Source organism: Ranitomeya imitator, chromosome 10 (assembly GCF_032444005.1).
Source record: "Ranitomeya imitator isolate aRanImi1 chromosome 10, aRanImi1.pri, whole genome shotgun sequence".
NCBI lineage: Eukaryota > Metazoa > Chordata > Amphibia > Anura > Dendrobatidae > Ranitomeya > Ranitomeya imitator.
Window position 1 is genome coordinate 119,184,888 of NC_091291.1, and position 24,476 is coordinate 119,209,363.

Below are 24,476 nucleotides of genomic sequence, written 5' to 3' on the forward strand. Positions count from 1 at the left end.
AATTTAATTTCACTGTAAGAATAAATTGAAGAAGCGACCGTTCTGCTTTTGCTTTTCTTGCATCCTGCTGAGTCCGATATCAGATTTGGGGAAAGAACAGCGCGCGTAACGTGCGCCCACACAGCCCCACTGTCTATTCTGGGAGGCAGAAAGCTTCCACCACCAGCAAATGTCAGAAAATGTCACCCGCTGCGCGGAGACTGCGCGCGGAGAGCTTCCTCTGCGCAGGGCGCCGGCCGTACAGAGCCTGATCAGAGGAGGAGCGTTCACATAGTAATCTGCTATGAAGCTCCCTTCGTGTGTGGGAACCGTAGTGGGGTCTGTGGGCGTAGCGCGCTGCAGATTGATGACACCGTCTTTTTTAGCACAGTAAATATTTACATAAAATCTTTGTCGTTCTCGCACTTTTTTTTTTCCCCTGTGACTGGTGTGAAGAGTTTTTACTGTACGTCCTATCAAGTTCTTCTCCAGGGGACGCTGGTAGTGCAGAAGGCTGTAGGGGGCTCAGTGCCAGGGTGTGTTACCTTGTATGTCTCCCTTCATAGATGGTACAGCCATGGTCACTGGGCTGTAATAGTTATTTCCTATCCACAGAACAGGTGACAATGATTAGATCAGTGAGCGCCGAGACCCCCGCGGATCACCGGTACCAGGGACATGGACCTCCAGTAGGAATGGCATTGCGGCAATGCACGTGCAACGCAGCTTCGTTTAGTGCAAAATATTCAAGCGTTGTCTGTGGCAATCAGTGGGGGTTTAAGAGGTCGGACCCCCACTGATCACCTATTCTGTGGAACACCCCTGTAATTTCACCAATTAGCCTGATATACCTTTTTTAAAGGGGTCTTCCAAGTGTTCTCAATTTTATCTTATCTTGAGCAGTAATGCTATTCAAAATGTATATTTCATGTTTACATGCTATAGTGCAACTTTTGTTAATTATCCAAAGCATAGGTCATCAATATCATAAGTTGCACTATAGCATGTAAACATGAAATATACATTTTGAATAGCATTACTGCTCAAGATAAGATAAAATTGAGAATACGTAACACCTAATTTGGCCAATTCATGCATGCCATCAGCCAGCGTCAAGGCGATCTTATTTTGATGGGGACCTATCCTAGTGTGAATCCTCTCCTGTGAAGTCTGCATTTATGGTAGGATCCTGCTGCAGTTAAAACCGCCATATGCTTGAATGGTCCAAATTATGTGCGAAGTATTCTTTTTTTTTTTTTTTCCTATTTTTTTTTTTCCTATTTTCTAGGCCGGGTGCGACCAATCAGCGAAGCGTGGTTCAAATCCCGCACCAATTCGCCGTCCTTGCCGTGCCCCTGGGGTCCTGCCATGCTTGTGTTTATTACCCCATAAAATAAAGCTTGACCATTTGCATTATGCTGTACTTCAGTCATTCCTCCGAGAAATATATAAATTAAGAATTGTTATCAACCCTCTTGTCATTCTGTGTCCCTACACATTTAGTCTAATAATGGCTGACTGTGTGAGACTGCTACAATGGGACTGAGGACTCCAATTTGGCTATGAAATGCTGGTCAATGTCTTTTTAAAGGGGTTGTTCACTACTTTGACAACACTTTCTCAGTCTCATTGTTTGCCTATAACACATGTACTCTCCTCCGGTGCCGTTCCAGCAGAGTCGGGACTTGCGTTCCCGGGGCTCACTTGACATTGTCACGTGAGCCCTGCACCCAATCGGTGTCGGCTTCATTGTCCTCCACCTTCAGACAAGTCGAACGTCAAGAGGAAAGCAGAGCGCAGCCGCATCCCTGACTTCTTGTTCATGTTCGATATGTCCAAAGGCGGGAAGAATGAAGCCGGCTCTGATTGGCGTCACAACCTCCCGTGAGCCTCGGGAAAGTACTGGAACAGCGTCTGCACCAGAGGCGAGTAGAGGTGTTTTTTTTTTTTTATTTTAACAGGGGCAGGCCTTCACATTGAGAATGGGTTGTCCTAGTAGCGGACTACTCCTTTGGTAGCACCAACCTGCCCCCTGGACTGGCACCACCACTCCGATCTCCCTGTAGTCATGAGACATTCTCATGTGACCGCTGCAGCCAATCTGTCCACAGCTGTCCGACTCATCTGGTGGTAAATGGCCTCAGCGGGACCCCCACCCTATTTTAATACCATATACAGTAATTCTCATATGTTATTCTTTCTTTAAAGGGTGGACATGAATAAGGACAAGCAGATCAGCGCTCAGGAAATGCAGCGCTGGATCATGGAGAAGACCGAAGAACATTTTCAAGAGGCCGTAAAGGAGAATAAACTTCATTTCCGGGCTGTGGACCCAGATGGTGACGGTAAGTAATGACCTTCTCATGGCGACAGCTGCACGCTCCCTTTACAGCAAAGTCTCTTTAATCATTATGAAAGGTAATCTGTAAAATCTCCTAATTGGTGGGTCAGTCATAATCCAGCGGTGGGGTGCGGGCAGGCTATTTGTACGGGAGTTTCCATATTCAGGTAGTATGCTTCTGACGGGAGAGTGCACCAGAGCGTAAGGCACTCAGACGTCCTCCCACATCCTGATTTACTGACATTGTGCCTACGTCTGGCACATAATCTTGTGTTCTATTTTCTTACATCATATTGATGACGATCATGATCTAGCCCCATTCTGGTGGCTGTTTTGTGGGGTTTTTTTAATGTCTTTTTTCGTGGAATATCCTAAATTTAACAAGGCCATATGGGTGTCCTCAATGAAGGCTTCTTGAGCTGAATCACGTACATCCCCCCCCTCCAAGACCCTAATCCCTTTATGAAGTTTTCACATGTACGACTCTTAATATAGGATTTCATATGTTTCCTTAATCCAGGGCATGTGTCATGGGACGAGTACAAGATCAAGTTCCTGGCCAGCAAGGGCTTCAATGAAAAGGAGGTGGCAGAGAAAGTGAAGAACAACGAGGAGCTGAAGGTTGATGAAGAAAGTAAGTTCCACATCAAGTTTACATGACAAGTTTATAATGACGTTTCTGCCATTAATGTCATTATAAAAAGAAAGGTTTTAAGTAAACAAAAAGTAATTACCAAACTTCCGATTTTCTCATACTTCACATTTCAGGTGAAATTCTTCAGCTCCACCCAAATCTTTTTTTCAAGCTGTTGCTTGTTTTCAAAGTCCATTGACAAAAGATTGATCAGGGGGGGAAATTTTTCTTATTTTTGGAAACTATCTGTCACCCAAAGAAGCTTCCTTTCCCTGCGCAGGATTCTCACTATAAACGAGTTGGCGTCGGCTCGGTTTCATTCTCAATCACTTTGACATGAGGGTAACAAGGTCGCAACCAAAATCTTTACAGCTGCAGGTTAAAAGGGAAGAAGGAAAACATCATTTTAATATATTTGCGGTTGATCTGCCATCCCCAGTTACAGGGGAAATTCAGCCGTCAGGTCCTGCACCATCACAGAATCCATCGATCACAGGATGGCTAGTATTGCTTCCTGAACGGTGTCCCCAGCACTCATTCAGCAGTATGGTGCGATTCATTACGGCTGGCATTGCACACGCCAGTCTTGATGAAGCGCTCGCTGGAGTACGATGCACCACATTAATCAAGCAACGCGCGCCTTTAATGAATCTGGCACATCATCTAACTGATGTGCACTAGAAATCCTACTCCAGTCAGACCTGGAGTAGACTTTCTGGCATCTAAAACGGCAACAGTTCTGCTGAATGTGACAGTCAGGCGATCAAGAAGGCAAAGACTGATCTGCCTTCTCACTCTAAGGCTGCGTTCCCAGGTCCATGTTTTTGGTGTTGGTGACCTATTTTAATTAATGGGTGCAGAAAATCTGCAAAATCAAAAGCTCATTGTGGGAACGCGGCCTAACAGCAGCTCCCTGCTGCCGCAACTGCACAATATCCGTGCAGTGATGATGTAAAACATGCCCGCACAGCCAAATGTGGACTGGCCCGATATTTTATGTACATTCATTCATTCATTCATTCATTCATTCATTCATTCATTCATACATACATACATACATACATACATACACACATACACACATTCATTCATACATACATACACACATTCATTCATACATACATACATACATACACACATTCATTCATTCATACATACATACTCACATACACACATTCTTTCTTACATACATACATACACACATACACACATACATACACACATACACACATTCATTCATACATACATACATACACACATTCATTCATACATACATACACACATACATACACACATTCATTCATACATTCATTCATACATACATACATACACACATTCATTCATTCATACATACATACACACATACATACACACATACACACATTCATTCATACATACATACACACATACATACACACATACACACATTCATTCATACATACATACATACATACATACATACACACATACACACATTCATTCATACATACATACACACATACATACATACACACATACACACATTCATTCATTCATACATACATACATACACACATTCATTTATACATACATATATACATACACACATTCATTCATACATACACACATACACACACACATTCATTCATACATACATACACACATACACACCATTCATTCATACATACATACATACATACATACATACATACATACACTCATTCATTCATACATACATACACACATACATACACACATACATACACACATACATACATACATACATACACACACATCTCCCCCCTTGATTTCAAGTGATTACTTGGGAGCCACTGCATCCGGATCAGCACCAATCAGAACTTAAACCTTGCTAAAAGTTTTTATGTATCACAAAAAAAAATAAAAATCTGCTTTTTAAAGAGAACTGTTATCGGTTATTGGGCCCTTTTGCACACAGGATGTGGGAAGATGATACCAGCAGCAATATTCTCTGAACCCTGCGCTCCTGACAGGTTACTGCTAGCAAGTTCATCTTTTTCTCTCGTATTTTGGTAATTGACAGACAACTCAGCTTTTACTCAGCCAACATTACTGTTAGATTAGTCACGCTGTAATGACCGGTGTAATGTCTGATCAGCACCGGATTAAACCCAAGTGACTGTACTGAACTGTCCAGGATCGTGACCACATTGCTGCCAACAACCAGGCGCAACCACCGACTCTGGAAGAAAGCAGCCATGTTCTTCTAATCCTGGACAGTCCCGGGTCATAACGTGACCAGGACGGATTCTCATATTATGTCAGCTGCTAAGAATATACACGTCCAAGTCTATAAAACCAAGAAAAGATCACGAGGCCGCGAAGAATTCATACAGAAAGCAATTAAGAGAATTTGGGTTCCATAACACAATGAATAGAAACCAAAAATCTCCCTTCTAAAATCAGTAATTCGTTGTGAAAAATATATTATTAAAAATAATTTGTATGCATGTATGTGTGTGCATATATATGTATATATTATTCCCACAAAATACAAGTGTGGGACAGATTATATTTATTATCATAGATATAAATTTTTGACACACTCATACTTTAATTTATTTTTACTTTGACTTAAAAATCGAATTTTCCTGGTTTTATTACACAGCCTTTGTGTTCCACTGCAAATGAGTTAACTGAGAATCTGTAGGAGAGCTTGGCCAAAAGGGAGAGTTTGTGACTTCTGCCTTTTTCTAAGCTCCTCTGAGCTGATTTATGTCCACAGACCACACTATGCTTGGTTGTGCAAGGAAATAAAAGGCCTGCAAGAACCAAATTGTGCAAGATTTTTAATGAAACCAACATGCATTCATTAAAGAAAGAAGAAAAAAAATTGTCTCCTAGGCTTGACAACTCCCCAACCTTAAACAGCTGTAGGCAGATGGCCTTCCATACACCTGCGCACTCAGCCGTGCATGTACCAATGCTTTCATTAGAAAAAGGTGAGAAAGCGGCTTCCTTTTAGCAGTGCCTTATCTCCTGTGGGAGCTAAGGATTGGGCAGGTTGAAGCCAGCATGCCTGATCATTCATTTCCCCACCATCTGCTGTCTGGGAAGAGTCTAAACGCCCCACTAATCGCATTTGATGGCGTTTTATATAACGTGTGAGCATCTAAAGTAGCTATGTAATGTTTTGTTGTTTTTTTTTTTTCTCACAGCGCAGGAAGTATTAGAAAACCTAAAAGACCGCTGGTTTCAAGCTGACAACCCACCAGCTGACCATTTGCTGAACGATGAGGAGTTCCTGTCTTTCCTGCACCCAGAACACAGCCGGGGGATGCTCCAGTTCATGGTGAAGGAGATCATTCGTGACCTAGGTGAGCACACGGCCGTACGGGAGTATACAGCCTCTCTATTATTATTATTATTATTATTATTATTATTATTATTATTATTATTATTATTATTTGTATTTTTTATTTTAGTAGTATTTTTAATTTTATTATTTTTTAATTTTATGAATAATGAAATTATTATTTTTTTTTTTTTTTAGCCTCCTGATCTGATATTCTCTCCCCCTACTGAAAGGCACACCTATCTGTCCTGCCATATAAACCTACTTAAGTGGAAACCCCCTTCAGATCTCTATCAGTGTTTGCTGCGTATTTCTTTTTCGTACACGTCCGAGCGTCATCTATGTGACCGCAGGACTGGAAAGTGTGCCGACCTTCTGCGGGACAGGTGCAGATTAGTCACTCCTCGTACCGCACAGCTCTGCTCACAGTGATGCGGTTACAAATGCAAAGTGTTGGGGTTTTTTGTAGAGGTGGCGATGGTTCACCTTTGGGGGGTGACAGGTACGGCTTCTTTAACCCCTTCCCGACCCATGACGCCACGTAGGCGTCATGAAAGTCGGTGCCATTCCGACCCATGACGCCTATGCGGCGTCATGGAAAGATCGCGTCCCTGCAGATCGGGTGAAAGGGTTAACTCCCATTTCACCCGATCTGCAGGGACAGGGGGAGTGGTAGTTTAGCCCAGGGGGGGTGGCTTCACCCCCTCGTGGCTACGATCGCTCTGATTGGCTGTTGAAAGTGAAACTGCCAATCAGAGCGATTTGTAATATTTCACCCATTATAACGGGTGAAATATTACAATCCAGCCATGGCCGATGCTGAAATATCATCGGCCATGGCTGGAAATACTAGTGTGCCCCCACCCCACCCCTCCGATCGCCCCCCCACCCCCCCCCCCGATCTGGCCGGTACTTCTCCGGCTCCCCTCCGCCCTGTGCTCCGCTCCCCCCCGTGCTCGTGTCCGCTCCCCCCGTGCTCCAATCACCCCCCCGTGCTCCAATCACCCCCCCTGCACTCCGATCCACACCCCCCCCGTGCTCCGATCCACACCCCCCCCGTGCTCCGTTCCACCCCCCCGTGCTCCATTCCAGCCCCCCGTGCTCCGTTCCACGCCCCCCGCGCTCCGTTCCACCCCTCCCGCGCTCCGATTCCCCCCCCCCCCCGCGCTCCGATCCCCCCCCACCCTATCATACTTACCGATCCAGCCGTGGTCCCGTCCGTCTTCTCCCGGGCGCCGCCATCTTCCAAAATGGCGGGCGCATGCGCAGTGCGCCCGCCGAATCTGCCGGCCGGCAGATTCGTTCCAAAGTGCATTTTGATCACTGAGATAGATTATATCTCAGTGATCAAAATAAAAAAAATAATAAATGACCCCCCCCCCTTTGTCACCCCCATAGGTAGGGACAATAAAAAAATAAAGACATTTTTTTTTTTTCCACTAATGTTAGAGTAGGGTTAGGGTTAGGGCTAGGGTTAGGGCTAGGGGTAGGGTTAGGGGTTAGGGGTAGGGCTAGGGTTAGGGTTAGGAATGTGCACACGTATTCTGGTCCTCTGCGGATTTGATAAATCCGCAGTGCTAAACCGCTGCGGATTTATGGCGGATTTACCGCGTTTTTTTCTGCGCATTTCACTGCGGTTTTACAATTGCGATTTTCTATTGGAGCAGTTGTAAAACCGCTGCGGAATCCGCACAAAGAAGTGACATGCTGCGGAATGTAAACCGCTGCGTTTCCGTGCAGTTTTTCCGCAGCATGTGTACAGCGATTTTTGTTTCCCATAGGTTTACATTGAACTGTAAACTCATGGGAAACTGCTGCGGATCCGCAGCGTTTTCCGCAGCGTGTGCACATACCTTTAGAATTAGGCTATGTGCACACGGTGCGGATTTGGCTGCGGATCCGAAGCGCATTGGCCGCTGCGGATCCGCAGCAGTGTTCCATCAGGTTTACAGTACCATGTAAACATATGAAAAACCAAATCCGCTGTGCCCATGGTGCGGAAAATACCGCGCGGGAACGCTGCGTTGTATTTTCCGCAGCATGTCAATTCTTTGTGCGGATTCCGCAGCGTTTTACACCTGTTCCTCAATAGGAATCCGCAGGTGAAATCCGCACAAAAAACACTGGAAATCCGCGGAAAATCCGCAGGTAAAACACAGTGCCTTTTACCCGCAGATTTTTCAAAAATGGTGCGGAAATATCTCACACGAATCCGCAACGTGGGCACATAGGGTTAGGGTTGGAATTAGGGTTGTGGTTAGGGGTGTGTTGGGGTTAGTGTTGTGGTTAGGGGTGTGTTGGGGTTAGGGTTGTGATTAGGATTATGGCTACAGTTGGGATTAGGGTTAGGGGTGTGTTGGGGTTAGTGTTGGAGTTAGAATTGAGGGGTTACCACTGTTTAGGCACATCAGGGGTCTCCAAACGCAACATGGCGCCACCATTGATTCCAGCCAATCTCGTATTCAAAAAGTCAAATGGTGCTCCCTCACTTCCGAGCCCTGACGTGTGCCCAAACAGTGGTTTACCCCCACATATGGGGTACCAGCATACTCAGGACAAACTGCGCAACAATTACTGGGGTCCAATTTCTCCTGTTACCCTTGTGAATCTAAAAAAATGCTTGCTAAAACATAATTTTTGAGGAAAGAAAAATGATTTTTTATTTTCACGGCTCTGCGTTGTAAACGTCTATGAAGCACTTGGAGGTTCAAAGTGCTCACCACATATCTAGATAAGTTCCTTGGGGGGTCTAGTTTCTAAAATGGGGTCACTTGTGGGGGGTTTCTACTGTTTAGGCACACCAGGGGCTCTGCAAACGCAACGTGACACCCGCAGACCATTCCATCAAAGTCTGCATTTCAAAAGTCACTACTTCCCTTCTGAGCCCCGACGTGTGCCCAAACAGTGGTTTACCCCCACATATGGGGTATCAGCGTACTCAGGAGAAACTGGACAACAAATATTGGGGTCAAATTTCTCCTGTTACCCTTGGGAAAATTAAAAAATTCTGGGCTAAATAATTATTTTTGAGGAAAGAAAACGTATTTATTATTTTCACGGCTCTGCATTATAAACTTCTATGAAGCACTTGGGGGTTCAAAGTGCTCACCACACATCTAGATAAGTTCCTTTCAGGGTCTAGTTTCCAAAATGGGGTCACTTGTGGGGGGTTTCTACTGTTTAGGCACATCAGGGGCTCTGCAAACGCAACGTGACGCCCGCAGAGCATTCCATCAAAGTCTGCATTTCAAAACGTCACTACTTCAATTCCAAGCCCCGGCATGTGCCCAAACAGTAGTTTACCCCCACATATGGGGTATCAGCGTACTCAGGAGAAACTGGACAACAACTTTTGGGGTCAAATTTCTCCTGTTACCCTTGGGAAAATAAAAAATTGCAGGCTAAAAGATCATTTTTGAGAAAATAATTTTTTTTTTTATTTTCATGGCTCTGCGTTATAAACTTCTGTGAAGCACTTGGGGGTTCAAAGTCCTCACCACACATCTAGATTAGTTCCTTTGGGGGTCTAGTTTCTAAAATGGTGTCATTTCTGGGGGATCTCCAATGTTTAGGCACACAGGGGCTCTCCAAACGTGACATGGTGTCCGCTAATGATTGGAGCTAATTTTCCATTTAAAAAGCCAAATGGCGTGCCATCCCTTCCGAGCCCTGCCGTGCGCCCAAACAGTGGTTTACCCCCACATATGGGGTATCAGCGTACTCAGGACAAACTGGACAACAATATTTGGGGTCCAATTTCTCCTATTATCATTGGCAAAATAGGAAATTCCAGGCTAAAAAATCATTTTTGAGGAAAGAAAAATTATTTTTTATTTTCATGGCTCTGCGTTATAAACTTCTGTGAAGCACCTGGGGGTTTAAAGTGCTCAATATGCATCTAGATAAGTTCCTTGGGGGGGTCTAGTTTCCAAAATGGGGTCACTTGTGGGGGAGCTCCAATGTTTAGGCACACAGGGGCTCTCCAAACGCGACATGGTGTCCGCTAACAATTGGAGCTAATTTTCCATTCAAAAAGTCAAATGGCGCGCCTTCTCTTCCGAGCCCTGCCGAGTGCCCAAACAGTGGTTTACCCCCACATATGAGGTATCGGCGTACTCGGGAGAAATTGCCCAACAAATTTTATGATCCATTTTATCCTACTGCCCATGTGAAAATGAAAAAATTGAGGCGAAAATAATTTTTTTGTGAAAAAAAATTAATTTTTCATTTTTACAGATCAATTTGTGAAGCACCTGAGGGTTTAAAGTGCTCACTAGGCATCTAAATTAGTTCCTTGGGGGGTCTAGTTTCCAAAATGGGGTCACTTGTGGGGGAGCGCCAATGTTTAGGCACACAGGAGCTATCCAAACGCGACATGGTGTCCGCTAACGATGGAAATAATTTTTCATTCAAAAAGTCAAATGGCGCTCCTTCCCTTCCGAGCCTTACCATGTGCCCAAACAGTGGTTTACCTCCACATGTGAGGTATTGGTGTACTCAGGAGAAATTGCCCAACACATTTTAGGATCCATTTTATCCTGTTGCCCATGTGAAAATGAAAAAATTGAGGCTAAAAGAATTTTTTGTGAAAAAAAAGTACTTTTTCATTTTTACGGATCAATTTGTGAAGCACCTGGGGGTTCAAAGTGCTCACTATGCATCTAGATAAGTTCCTTGGGGCGTCTAGTTTCCAAAATGGGGTCACTTGTGGGGGAGCTCCAATTTTTAGGCACACGGGGGCTCTCCAAACGTGACATGGTGTCCGCTAAAGAGTGGAGCCAATTTTTGATTCAAAAAGTCAAATGGCGCTCCTTCCCTTCCAAGCCCTGCCGTGCGCCAAAACAGTGGTTTACCCCCACATATGAGGTATCAGCGTACTCAGGACAAATTGGACAACAACTTTCGTGGTTCAGTTTCTCCTTTTACCATTGGGAAAATAAAAAAATTGTTGCTAAAAGATAATTTTTGTGACTAAAAAGTTAAATGTTCATTTTTTCCTTCCATGTTGCTTCTGCTGCTGTGAAGCACCTGAAGGGTTAATAAACTTCTTGAATGTGGTTTTGAGTACCTTGAGGGGTGCAGTTTTTAGAATGGTGTCACTTTTGGGTATTTTCAGCCATATAGACCCCTCAAACTGACTTCAAATGTGAGGTGGTCCCTAAAAAAAATGGTTTTGTAAATTTCGTTGTAAAAATGAGAAATCGCTGGTCGAATTTTAACCCTTATAACTTCCTAACAAAAAAAAATTTTGTTTCCAAAATTGTGCTGATGTAAAGTAAACATGTGGGAAATGTTATTTATTAACTATTTTGTGTCACATATCTCTCTGGTTTAACAGAATAAAAATTCAAAATGTGAAAATTGCGAAATTTTCAAAATTTTCGCCAAATTTCCGTGTTTATCACAAATAAATGCAGAATTTATTGACCTAAATTTACCACTAACATGAAGCCCAATATGTCACGAAAAAACAATCTCAGAACCGCTAGGATCCGTTGAAGCGTTCCTGAGTTATTACCTCATAAAGGGACACTGGTCAGAATTGCAAAAAACGGCAAGGTCTTTAAGGTCAAAATAGGCTGGGTCTTGAAGGGGTTAATGTGTAGTGTCATTGTGTCTTACTTTTATTCCTGCACTATAAGAATAGAAGTAGGCATGCACAAAGTTTTTATGGTAAAAGGAGAGATTTATCCCCAAACTTCCCCTTTAATTGCTGTTTATATAGGTGGCTATAGGTAGAACGGTCATCATTTGGCCACTGGGTGTTAGACCCCCAGAACTGCTCCTCTGCTGGAAAACTCACTTGGACTGGCTAGCATGTCCAGAGCGATCCTACAAGTCACAATCAACCCTTTAACGAATCGTGCAATATGACTTAGGATAAAAGCCAAATCAGTATCTCAATTCGCAGACACGGTGTTTCGGGCTGTTTGCCCTCGTCAGTGTGAAGCATGAGAACTGATTTGGCTAGGTGAGAGGCTCTGGACTGGGGTCTAAGGGGTATCGTTTCTCCTTGTGGAGAGTGACATACCAGCTGGCTTGTCAAGGTAAGGAGGCTTATTCGCCGTGCAATGCTCCTCTGGGAAATTTGATATGCAAATTGCCTCTTCTGAGAAAGAGAGGACTTCTCCTCTATAGCGCCACCTGTTGGAAGTAGCGATCCTCCAAGTCACAATCAACCCTTTATTTATTTATTACCCTTTATCTATAATTGTCTAAGGTCTACTTCCGTCTGTTTGTCTGTAACGGTAATCCCGCGTCGCTGATTGGTCGCGCCCAGCCCGGCCGCGACCAATCAGTGATATTGGGGTGGGATTTAAGCATCGCTTCACTTTTTACTATTGATGCTGCCTATACAGCATCAATGGTAAAAAGATATAATGTTAAAAATAATAATAATAAAAAAAAAATCGTGATATTCTCACCTTCCGGTGTCCCCGGCAGCTTTTCCCGCTCCTCGCGATGTTCCGGTCCCAGTAATGCTTTGCGGTAATGACCCCAGATGATGTAGCGGTCTTGCGAGACCGCTACATCATCACGGGTTATTGCCGTAAAGCATCACTGGGAACGAACCTGGCGGGAGCATCGCTAAAGGCCTGGGCTGGATCTGGGGGCCGCCGGAAGGTGAGTATATAACTATTTTTTATTTTAATTCTTTTATAACAGGGATATGGTGCCCACACTGCTATATACTACGTGGGCTGTACTATATACTACGTGGGCTGTACAATATACTGCGTGGGCTGGGCAATATACTACGTGGGCTGCGTTATATACTGCGCTGGCTCTGCTATATACTACGTGGCTCTGCTATATACTACGTGGCTCTGCTATATACTACGTGGGCTGGGCAATATACTACGTGGGTTGGGCAATATACTATGTGGGCTGTGTTATATGCTACGTGGCTGTTATATGCTACGTGGCTGTTATATGCTACGTGGCTGTTATATGCTACGTGGCTGTTAAATGCTACGTGGCTGCAATATACTATGTGGGCTCTGTTATGCTACGTGGGCTTTGTTATGCTACATGGGCTGTTATATGCTATGTGGCTGTGCTATATGCTATGTGGGCTATTTTATGCGCTACGTGGCTGTTATATGCTGCGTGGCTGTGCTATATGCTACGTGGCTGTGCTATATGCTACGTGGCTGCTATATGCTACGTGGCTGTGCTATATGCTACGTGGCTGTGCTATATGCTACGTGGCTGTGCTATATGCTACGTGGCTGTGCTATATGCTACGTGGCTGTGCTATATGCTACGTGGCTGTGCTATGCTACGTGGCTGTGTTATATGCTACGTGGCTGTGTTATATTTCTCTGCTGTATCTTTGCATCATGAATCATGGTATGTGTTAAAGGGGGGCCCTCAAAAACCTGGAGCCGGCCCTGGCTTCACTGATTGGTCACGCCCGGCCGGGCGTGGCCAATCAATCAGCGACAGGCGCAGTCCGGCCGTGAATTGGCGTGGGATTTGAACCACGCTTCGCTGATAGGTCGCCCCCGGCCGGCCGAATCCTGTGTATTCATTGCATTATTTCTAAATCTTCATAAATAAACTACATGCATATTCTAGAATACCCGATGCATTAGAATCGGGCCACCATCTAGTGTAGTTATATTCATATTTAAAATTGTGAATTTCCTATAATGACTTTTTTTTTATCTTAGGGTAGGGGCACAATGTGCAAAATATGAAAATAAAAACACAACAAAAGTGAACACAGACTCCAACTCGACTTCGAATCCACAGCCCTGTTCTCAAAACCATAACAATGCTGTATTAACATCCTACTTCATGCTCTTTTGGAAGCTGCTTTGACGTGCTCCTCTGGCAAGAATCTGTACTGAACAATATTTACAAACACACTCAATGTCTGAGTATCTGGGGAGAGGCGCAGAAAAGCTTACAGGGAAATGTTTGTAAATAGTGATGGAGTACAGATTCTTACTGAGCAGCAGTTCAAAGCAGCTTCTAAAAGACCATGTACTAGGCAGCTAAAACAACCCTTCCAGCATGGTGATTGAGAGAGAAGGAATGCGAAATAATGGCATATATGATAAATATTCATAACTCCACAAAGGCTGATCAATAATTAATAAGAAAATTATAATTTTATTTATATAGCGCCAACATATGGCGCAGCAGTTTACAATTAAAAAATAATTGAATAAAGAGTTACTTTTATTTTATTTTTTTAAAGTGCTTTTAGTGACAATTTGTGCTTGTAATTAGGTTAGAAAAATGTAAAAAAAAAAAAGAAAAATACTAGTAGCTAATACATTTCTTCCCAACTTACTCTAGAATGGGCATTCATCTTCCATGACTGCTCCATTAGTGGTGCTGTCCCAACCTGTTCTCTACTAGGTCGGTGACCACCACAGTTGGGTCTTTTTGGAGATGTGACCGGAAGCGATGTCACTTGATTGGCAGATGGAGGAGGGGAGTCATTTGGGGAAGAACAGGCATCACAGGAGGATGACTGCGGACATGTTACATGGCACGTGGCATCTGTCACATGTGGTCATTAGTGAGGGCATTGCAGGGAAGGAAAAGTCACTTCTCACGGTGACAGGCATTTTTATTTTTATTAAAGGGTTTTCCCAACATAGATCAATATATCAGCTTCTGATGTCTGACTTCCAGGATCCGTACAGTACTTGGCTTTATTTATTTAGTTTTTTTCTCTATTATTTATTGGCACACCATATAAGTATCACTGGGCACTTTAGTAAATTCCTCTTATTTTCTTTTTTTTTTTTTTTAAAGATATATACCGTATTTTATTTATATATTTATTTTCAGGCTACGCAAACTTTGCTTACGCACTTCTTTCTGTTCCCAATAACAGTGGGATGAGCAGCTCTGGAGCACAAACTGCCGCTCCGAATAATTAATTATTAATCATACTAATTTTATTGTGTAGCGAAGTAGTTTAGTCTGTCGTTATGTTACTGTGATTCCAGAAACGGCACTGAACCGGTCATCAGGTTGTCTCTGCTCAGCTCCATTGAAGTGAATGAGGCTCAGCTGCATAGGACACACAACCTGGCGCTGTCATTGTAAGAAGGCGGCCATGGTTTTTCTCTTCCTGTAGAATCCCTTTAAGACGCGGTCTCATAATTCACCAGAACATAGACTTTTATTAAGCCGACTTTTTATATTTTCACCATATTAACTATTGATGTTCTGTCTTCTACGCAGACCAGGATGGCGACAAGATGCTGACGTTGTCGGAGTTCATCTCTCTCCCCATGGGCACCGTAGAGAACAAACAGGCGCAGGATATCGATGACGAATGGGTCCGAGACCGAAAGAAAGAGTTTGAAGAAGTGATCGATGCCAATCACGATGGCATTGTGACCATGGAAGAGCTGGAGGCAAGTAACCGTTCTATATAACACACCATCTGCGCCCAACGTGAGCCATAAGAGTTCATGTCAGTCATACAGGAGTAGAAAAACAGCGCCACTCTTGTCCACAGGTTGCTTCCGGTATTACGGTGTTAGTCACGCCAGAACGAACCTGGACAGGAGAGGAGTGCCACTCCAACTATATAGTAATTTGTAGAACTATAGTCACTGGATCATGTTGTGCAAGTAATGGAGACGTTCACTATTCAGGGTGCAAGTCATTTTTATTACCCACAGATCTTGAAATGCAGCTGTGGGGGTCACAGGATTTAAAGGGGTTGTCCTGCCCTGGGGTACAAGTCTGCAGATACTGTATGTGACTGCAGATTTGTGCTTCCTCGCACACCCGGATATTGCAGTTTATGTCCCAGTTACATGAATGGGGGCCATTTTTTTTTTTTTTTAGTCCCAGAGACCAGGGCTGACGAGACCAAGATTACATAGTATAGTCGTGCCGCACTGAAATCCAGTGTAACAGAGCGCCGTCCCGCATGCTCCACCAACTGCAGGACTGAAACTCGGGATCTGCCCGTGTCCTGGCTGTACCCCGTACATACAGCGGGCCTGACGGTGACTGGATCTATGGCACCAGAGGGTGCAAATCCTGTGCCGTCCCTGCGAAACACTGCACCTATATTCCTCTTAAATATACCACTGATCCCGATGATTAGGATATAATGACTTGTCACCATGTGTATTTCTTATGTTAAATTTGTATTTTTTTCTAAAATCTTGGAGAACCCCTAAATCGTTGACTCTCGACTCTGGCGCCTTTATCTGCCACTTGCTGCTGTAATGTAGTTTCATTTCCTAGAGGGACAGTGACAGGGCTTTTACTGGAAACTGAAAACCGTATTGGTCTTGTCTTCAAAAATCACCTTTTTGCGGCTTTCAGCTGTTTAGGTCCAGTAAAGCAAATGCTTCCTATTCATATTTTTGTGAATCGATTCTTGTTCCACAGTATTTTTATATGTATTCTATACATAAATATACAATCTATAAAATACTAGAATAAATACTCAAGAGAAAAAATAAAAAAATAGATGTGTATGTATATATATCTATATATATAACTAGCTATTGAACCCGTTCTACGCCCGGGTGGCGAGCATTTATATTGGTATATGGTCTCCATCCTGGTATGTGCTGCTCCATCCTGCGTCCCCATCCTGTCATGTGCTGCTCCATCCTGCGCCCCCATTCTGTCATGTGCTGCTCCCATCCTGCGCCCCCGTTATGTAATGTGCTGCTCCCATCCTGCGCCTCCATTCTGTCATTTGCTGCTCCCATCCTGCGCCCCCGTTCTGTCATGTGCTGCTCCCATCCTGCGCCTCCATTCTGTCATTTGCTGCTCCCATCCTGTCATGTGCTGCTCCCATCCTGCGCCTCCGTTCTGTCATGTGCTGCTCCCATCCTGCGCCCCCGTTCTGTCATGTGCTGCTCCCATCCTGCGCCCCCGTTCTGTCATGTGCTGCTCCCATCCTGCGCCCCCGTTCTGTCATGTGCTGCTCCCATCCTGCGCCCCCGTTCTGTCATGTGCTGCTGCCATCCTGCACCCCCGTTCTGTCATGTGCTACTCCCATCCTGCGCCCCCGTTCTGTCATGTGCTGCTCCCATCCTGCGGCACCGTTCTGTCATTTGCTGCTCCCATCCTGTCATGTGCTGCTCCCATCCTGCGCCCCCGTTCTGTCATGTGCTGCTCCCATCCTGCGCCTCCATTCTGTCACTTGCTGCTCCCATCCTGTCATGTGCTGCTCCCATCCATATGCCCCATACGCTGCTCCATAGTATATGCCCCGTATCAGGTGGCGTAAGTAACAAATAGCTGTGGCATGAAGTGCCACGGCCTCATGCCACAGCAATTTGTTACTTGCGCCACCTGATTCCTTTCCGCCGCCATTTTCTTGGTCCTCCTGCTGGCGGAATCGGCGCCTGCGCAGTCCGCGCTTTCCGGCGCCATTTTCTTGAAGACACACCTGCAGTGTGTCTTCAAGAAAATGGCGCCGGCAGTGTGTCTTCAAGAAAATGGCGCCGGAAAGCGCGGACTGCGCAGGCGCCGATTCCGGCAGCAGGACCAAGAAAATGGTGGCGGAAAGGAATCAGGTGGCGTAAATAACAAATTGCTGTGGCATGAAGTGCCACAGCTTCATGCCACAGCAATTTTACTTACGCCATTCCTTTCCGCCCATTTTCTTCGTCCTCCTGCTGCTGGAATCGGCGCCTGCGCAGTCCGCGCTTTCCGGCGCCATTTTCTTGAAGACCCACCTGCAGTGGAGCCGGAGTGTGTCTTCAAGAAAATGGCGCCGGAAAGCGCGGACTGCGCAGGCGCCGATTCCGGCAGCAGGAATCGGCGCCTGGGCAGTCAGCGCTTTCCGGCGCCATTTTCTTGAAGATACACCTGCAGTGGAGCCGGAGTGTGTCTTCAAGAAAATGGCGCCGGAAAGCGCGGACTGCGCAGACGCCGATTCCTGCTGCCGGAATCGGCACCTGCGCAGTCCGCGCTTTCCGGCACCATTTTCTTGAAGACACACCTGCAGTGGAGCCGGAGTGTCTTCAAGAAAATGGTGCCGGAAAGCGCGGACTGCGCAGGCGCCGATTCCGGCAGCAGGAATCGGCGCCTGCGCAGTCCGCGCTTTCCGGTGCCATTTTCTTGAAGACACACTCCGGCTCCTCTGCCTCTGACTGGTAAGTCAGAGGGCGGCGCTGGCGCGCATTAAGCGCGTCATCGCGCCCTCTGAACTGTCACAGCAGAGGAGCCGGGAGACGGAGCCGCACGCAGCGCTGGAACGGGCAAAGGTGAATATACTTACCCTCCTGGCGGTCCCTGACTCTCCGGTGGAGATCGCGGTATGCGTTCAGTGCTTACGCATACCGCGATCTCCTGGGAGCGTCACTCTGTGGGGGCCAGACTGTGCCGGCGCTTGCGCCTGCGCAGTCTATAAAGGCTTCGGACAGAGTGACACTCCCAGCGTTATATTATAGATTGTCTAAGGGGTACTTCCGTCTTTCTGTCTGAAACTTCCGTAACGGAAATCCCACATCGCTGATTGGTCTCGCCAGCTGTGTCTGTCATGGCTGCCGCGACCAATCAGCGAGGGACACAGTCCGATTAGTCCCTCCCTACTCCCCTGCAGTCAGTGCCCGGCGCCCGCATGCTCCCCTCCAGCCACCGCTCACACAGGGTTAATGCCAGCGGTAACGGACTGCGTTATGCCGCGGGTAACGCACTCCGTAACCGCTACTATTAACCCTGTGTGTCCCCAACTTTTTACTATTGATGCTGCCTATGCGGCATCAATAGTAAAAAGATGTAATGTTAAAAATAATAAATAAAAACAAAAAACCTGCTATTCTCACCTTCCGTAGTCCGCCGAGCCGCGCGCGGCCTCCGCCAGCTTCCGTTCCCAGAGATGCATTGCGAAATTACCCAGAAGACTTAGCGGTCTCCCCTGCCCTTTTGTCTATGCCCACTGGCTGGCCTCGACCAATGAATATCCGGGACAGACAGACGGAAGTGCCCCTTAGACATTTTTGTGATATTTTATAATGAGATTTACAAAACAATGAGAAAACAATTTATTGAGACAAGGCGTCCTCTACTCCCTACAAGTGCAGCTATGGTCTCCTGAGGCATGGGGGTCACTCTCTTCTTGAAGGGCGTCCCTCAGGTCATTGCGTTTCTGGGGTATGGAGGCGCGGGCCTCTACATGACGCCTCGGCTGATCCCAGAGGTTTTTTCTGGGATTCGGGTCTGGAGAAAGTGCAGGCTGAAAGAATTTTCTGATTGATTTATATATTTCCCCTACGATAAATTCCTACAGTAACATTTTGGCTTTATTTCCCATAATAAGATACATTTGTAAAAGCAGTAAAGCCCCTATAAGCTGTAAAAAAAAAAAAAAAAAAAAAAGAAAAAGAAAAAAAAAAAAATTTCTCCACTTCCTATGTTTCATTTTTTTTTTATAATGAGAATAGTGATCTGAATCTTTTTTTCCTCCCACCACTATACTTTTTCGACTTCACAACTTTCGACTTGTGACTTCACAATTGCAGCCGGTTGCAACATCCAGACCTAGATCAGACACCTGAAGAAGGGTGTGGCTTCACAATTGCAGCCGGTTACAACAGCCAGACCTAGATCAGACACCTGAAGAAGGGTGTGACTTCACAATTGCAACCGGTTACAACATCCAGACCTAGATCAGACACCTGAAGAAGGGTGTGACTTCACAATTGCCACCAGTTACAACAGCCAGACCTAGATCAGACACCTGAAGAAGGGTGTGACTTCACAATTGCCGCCGGTTACAACATCCAGACCTAGATCAGACACCTGAAGAAGGGTGTGACTTCACAATTGCCACCGGTTACAACATCCAGACCTAGATCAGACACCTGAAGAAGGGTGTGGCTTCACAATTGCAGCCGGTTACAACAGCCAGACCTAGATCAGACACCTGAAGAAGGGTGTGACTTCACAATTGCAACCGGTTACAACATCCAGACCTAGATCAGACACCTGAAGAAGGGTGTGACTTCACAATTGCAACCGGTTACAACATCCAGACCTAGATCAGACACCTGAAGAAGGGTGTGACTTCACAATTGCCACCAGTTACAACAGCCAGACCTAGATCAGACACCTGAAGAAGGGTGTGACTTCACAATTGCCGCCGGTTACAACATCCAGACCTAGATCAGACACCTGAAGAAGGGTGTGACTTCACAATTGCCACCGGTTACAACATCCAGACCTAGATCAGACACCTGAAGAAGGGTGTGACTTCACAATTGCCACCGGTTACAACAGCCAGACCTAGATCAGATACTTGAATAAGGGTGTGGCTTCACAATCACTTCCAGTTACAACAGCCAGACCTAGATCAGTCGCATATTAGACAGCATATTAGAAAAGTGGTTTAAAGGGATATTCCATCTCCTAAATTGATGATTTCCTCTATTTGTTAGGAGTTCTATTTAATGTGTGTTGTTTTTTGTTTTTGGCAGGAATACATGGACCCCATGAATGAGTACAACGCGCTAAACGAAGCCAAACAGATGATCGCTGTGGCGGATGAAAACCAAGATCATAATTTAGGCCTAGAAGAAATCCTGAAATACAGCGAATACTTTACCGGCAGCAAACTGATGGACTACGCCCGCAACGTTCACGAGGAGTTTTAAGGTTTCCTCCCGGGTCACCCAGATGATTCTGACCCCTTAGCTGTGGATGAAGGCCTCTTCTTCTAGTTTCATGGGAGGACTCACACCAGTTTTGCTGCTACTCTCCCTGTGTATTCTTAGTGTGCAGTATTGAGTGGGGGAGCCGTCGCCTTTTCCCACCCCCTCCACCATTTGCGACCTTTCGCGGCAGAATTTGCACATAAGTTACGGCTTTTATTTGCTTGGGTGATTGTCGTTCATCCTGTTCATACCCCTTCAATCACCTGCGGGGGGCGCTCTTCTAGGATGTCAATAACGTTCAATGACGCAAAAATAAGAAGGGACTCGGTCATGGGAAACGGTGATCCGTCCGTGTAAAGTGTATTATATATCTTTCATTTCTACGAAAATTTACCTATTTATATACATTCTGTCTTTGTTTTCATCCATATCCGTTCTTCCATGTCTGCTTCGTCAATGGTAACTAGGAAAAAAAAAAGCAAAAAGTCGCAAAATATTTAATTCTGAATGCACGATTAAATGCTGTATATGTAATTAAAATTAAATTATACTTTTATTTTTTTTTTATTTCCCTTCCCAGCACATGTGCCACTAAGTTATAAGCCGTCATCTGATCCGTAGAGAGGTCGCAGCTTTTTCCATAAATATAGCATGGCCCTTTAACAGCGCCATATACCTCAGCTGTACGGAGTCGTAATAGAACGTTTGTAAACTTTGGGGCTGCGCTATACCTCTTTATAACGAACCGCTACAACTATGGGATAGAAATTAATTCTTGCATGCGCCATCGGGCTGCTGTATAAGAGTAATCCTGTAATACTGCACCTTATGGCAACACACCGAATACCTACAGCTCTGTAGTAGCAGTATGATGTAGGGGCTGAGGCCCTGATTCCAGCGATGTATCACTTGTTAGACTGTGTGTTATAGTTTCAATACAATCAAGTGTTTTATCAGCAGGAAATTATCGCTGCCGGACTAAGTCTCACGTGGAGACCAGTGCAACTAATCTGTGTAACTCCGCCCCCACCATTGATTGGCAGCTTGCTGATAGTGTACACAGGAAGCTGCCAATCGGTGTTGTGGGCGGGGTTATATGGAACACGGCATTCTAAGCACTGCTACATCTACAGTAAAGAAAATAATGATTCAAAACTACAGCAAGCAGTCCGGTAAGTGTTACATCGCTGGAATCGGGGTCTCTGCCCTTACATCAGGCTTCTCTCACATTACATTGCAAAAACCTGTTGACACATTCCCTTTAATTTTCTCAAATGTACTATGACCTCAATATTTAACAAAAGATACAGTGCCTTGCGAAAGTATTCGGCCCCCCTGGAACTTTTCAACCTTTTCCCAGATATCATGCTTCAAACATAAAGATACCAAATGTAAATTTTTGGTGAAGAATCAACAACAAGTGGAACCCAATTGTGAAGCTGAACGAAATTTATTGCTTATTTTAAATTTTTGTGGAAATTCAAAAACTGAAAAGTGGGGCGTGCAAAATTATTCGGGACCCTTTAACTTAATACTTTGTTGCGCCACCTTTTGCTGCGATTACAGCTGCAGTCGCTTGGGATATGTCTCTATCAGTTTTGTACATGGAGAGACTGAAATTCTCGCCCATTCTTCCTTGGCAAACAGCTCGAGCTCAGTGAGGTTTGATGGAGATCGTTTGTGAACAGCAGTTTTCAGCTCTTTCCACAGATTCTCGATTGGATTGAGGTCTGGACTGTGACTTGGCCATTCTAACACCTGGATACGTTTATTTGTGAACCATTCCATTGTAGATTTTGCTTTATGTTTGGGATCATTGTCTTGTTGGAAGACAAATCTCTGTCCCAGTCTCAGGTCTTTTGCAGACTCCAACAGGTTTTCTTCAAGAATGGTCCTGTATTTGGCTCCATCCATCTTCCCGTCAATTTTAACCATCTTCCCTGTCTCTGCTGAAGAAAAGCAGAATTAAACCATGACGCTGCCACCACCATGTTTGACAGTGGGGATGGTGTGTTCAGGGTGATGAGCTGTGTTGCCTTTACACCAAACATATCGTTTGGCATTGTTGCCAAAAAGTTCGATTTTGGTTTCATCTGACCAGAGCACCTTCTTCCACATGTTTGGTGTGTCTCCCAGGGGGGTTGTTGCAAACTTTAAAGGACACTTTTTATGGATATCATTGAGAAATGTCTTTCTTCTTGCTACTCTTCCATAAAGGCCAGATTTGTGCAGTGCACGACTGATTGTTGTCCTACGGACAGACTGTCCCACCTCAGCTGTAGATCTCTGCAGTTCATCCAGAGTGATCATGGGCCTCTTGGCTGCATCTCTGATCAGTCTTCTCCTTGTTTGAGATGAAAGTTTAGAGGGACGGCCGGGTCCTGGTAGATTTGCAGTGGTATGATACTCCTTCCATTTCAATATGATCGCTTGCACAGTGCTCCTTGGGATGTTTTTGGAAATCATTTTGTATCCAAATCCTGTTTTAAACTTCTCCACAACAATATCACGGACCTGCCTGTTGTGTTCCTTGGTCTTCATGATGCTCTCTGTGCTTCACACAGAACCCTGAGACTATCACAGAGCAGGTGCATTCATACGGAGACTTGATCACACACCGGTGGATTATATTTATCATCATTAGGCATTTAGGACAACATTGGATCATTCAGAGATCCACAATGATCTACTGCACTGAAAGTAAAGGGGCCGAATAATATTGCACGCCCAACTTTTCAGTTTTTGAATTTCCACAAAAATATAAAATAACCAATAAATTTCGTTCAACTTCACAATTGTGTTCCACTTGTTGTTGATTCTTCACCAAAAATTTACATTTGGTATCTTTAGGTTTGAAGAATGATATGTGGGAAAAGGTTGAAAAGTTCCAGGGGGCCGAATACTTTTGCAAGGCACTGTATAAGGCAACTTGCTTTTAATCTATTATTGCTTTTGACATTTAATCTAATCCTCTAATAGGTTGATTTTTAACGTAAAATGACTGTCTACCTTTGCAAACTGTTAGGAAATCGATTGTTTTGTGTATGCAGCTTCTGTATATATATATATATATATATATATATATATATATATATATATATATATATATATATATATATATATATATATGTCTGCATGTGTTTTCATGGGTGCAGACTGCAATCTCTCCCCTGACATGCTGAATGTTTGTAGCAGACAGATTACAATATCACTTCTTTTTTTTTTGTCTGACTACAAAGTGTAGTCTGTATCCATGGAAACACATGAGTCTGCACAGGAGTTGTAAACCCAATATAGTGACAGACTATATGTAAAGTTTCTTGTATTGTACATGTTTTCCATCTGTGTATATTCTCTCTAAGGCTTATCTGTCGATAATATTCAATGTATATAATCAGTATCCAAGTTTTTTGCAGCCGTCCCTTGTGAGTACTCAGTTGAATGGTTATTTTATTTTTTTACTTTTGTTCTGTCACTTACTTTTCAGAAACTTTGTTTGCTGTTTAATCTGAGAGCAGCATGATGTAGGGGCGGAGAGCCCGATTCCAACAATGTGGCTGTTTGGAGCAGTTTTGATGGAATCCCTGTTTTCTCTGCTGCAGAGCT

At 44.6% G+C, this 24,476-nt stretch overlaps 1 protein-coding gene across 1 annotated transcript in view; it reads left to right on the forward strand.

Annotated features, from left to right (window-relative positions):
• SDF4 (stromal cell derived factor 4) overlaps positions 1 to 21,426 on the forward strand; it is a 44,882-nt gene extending 23,456 nt beyond the window's left edge. Inside the window, exons 3-7 of the mRNA XM_069742425.1 lie at positions 2,188 to 2,324; positions 2,841 to 2,954; positions 6,131 to 6,289; positions 15,478 to 15,653; positions 20,694 to 21,426. Coding sequence (XP_069598526.1) covers positions 2,188 to 2,324; positions 2,841 to 2,954; positions 6,131 to 6,289; positions 15,478 to 15,653; positions 20,694 to 20,870 — 763 coding nt within the window. The 3' untranslated portion in view covers positions 20,871 to 21,426. The remainder of the gene's footprint in view (positions 1 to 2,187; positions 2,325 to 2,840; positions 2,955 to 6,130; positions 6,290 to 15,477; positions 15,654 to 20,693) is intronic.
• The last annotated feature ends 3,050 nt before the right edge of the window (positions 21,427 to 24,476 follow it).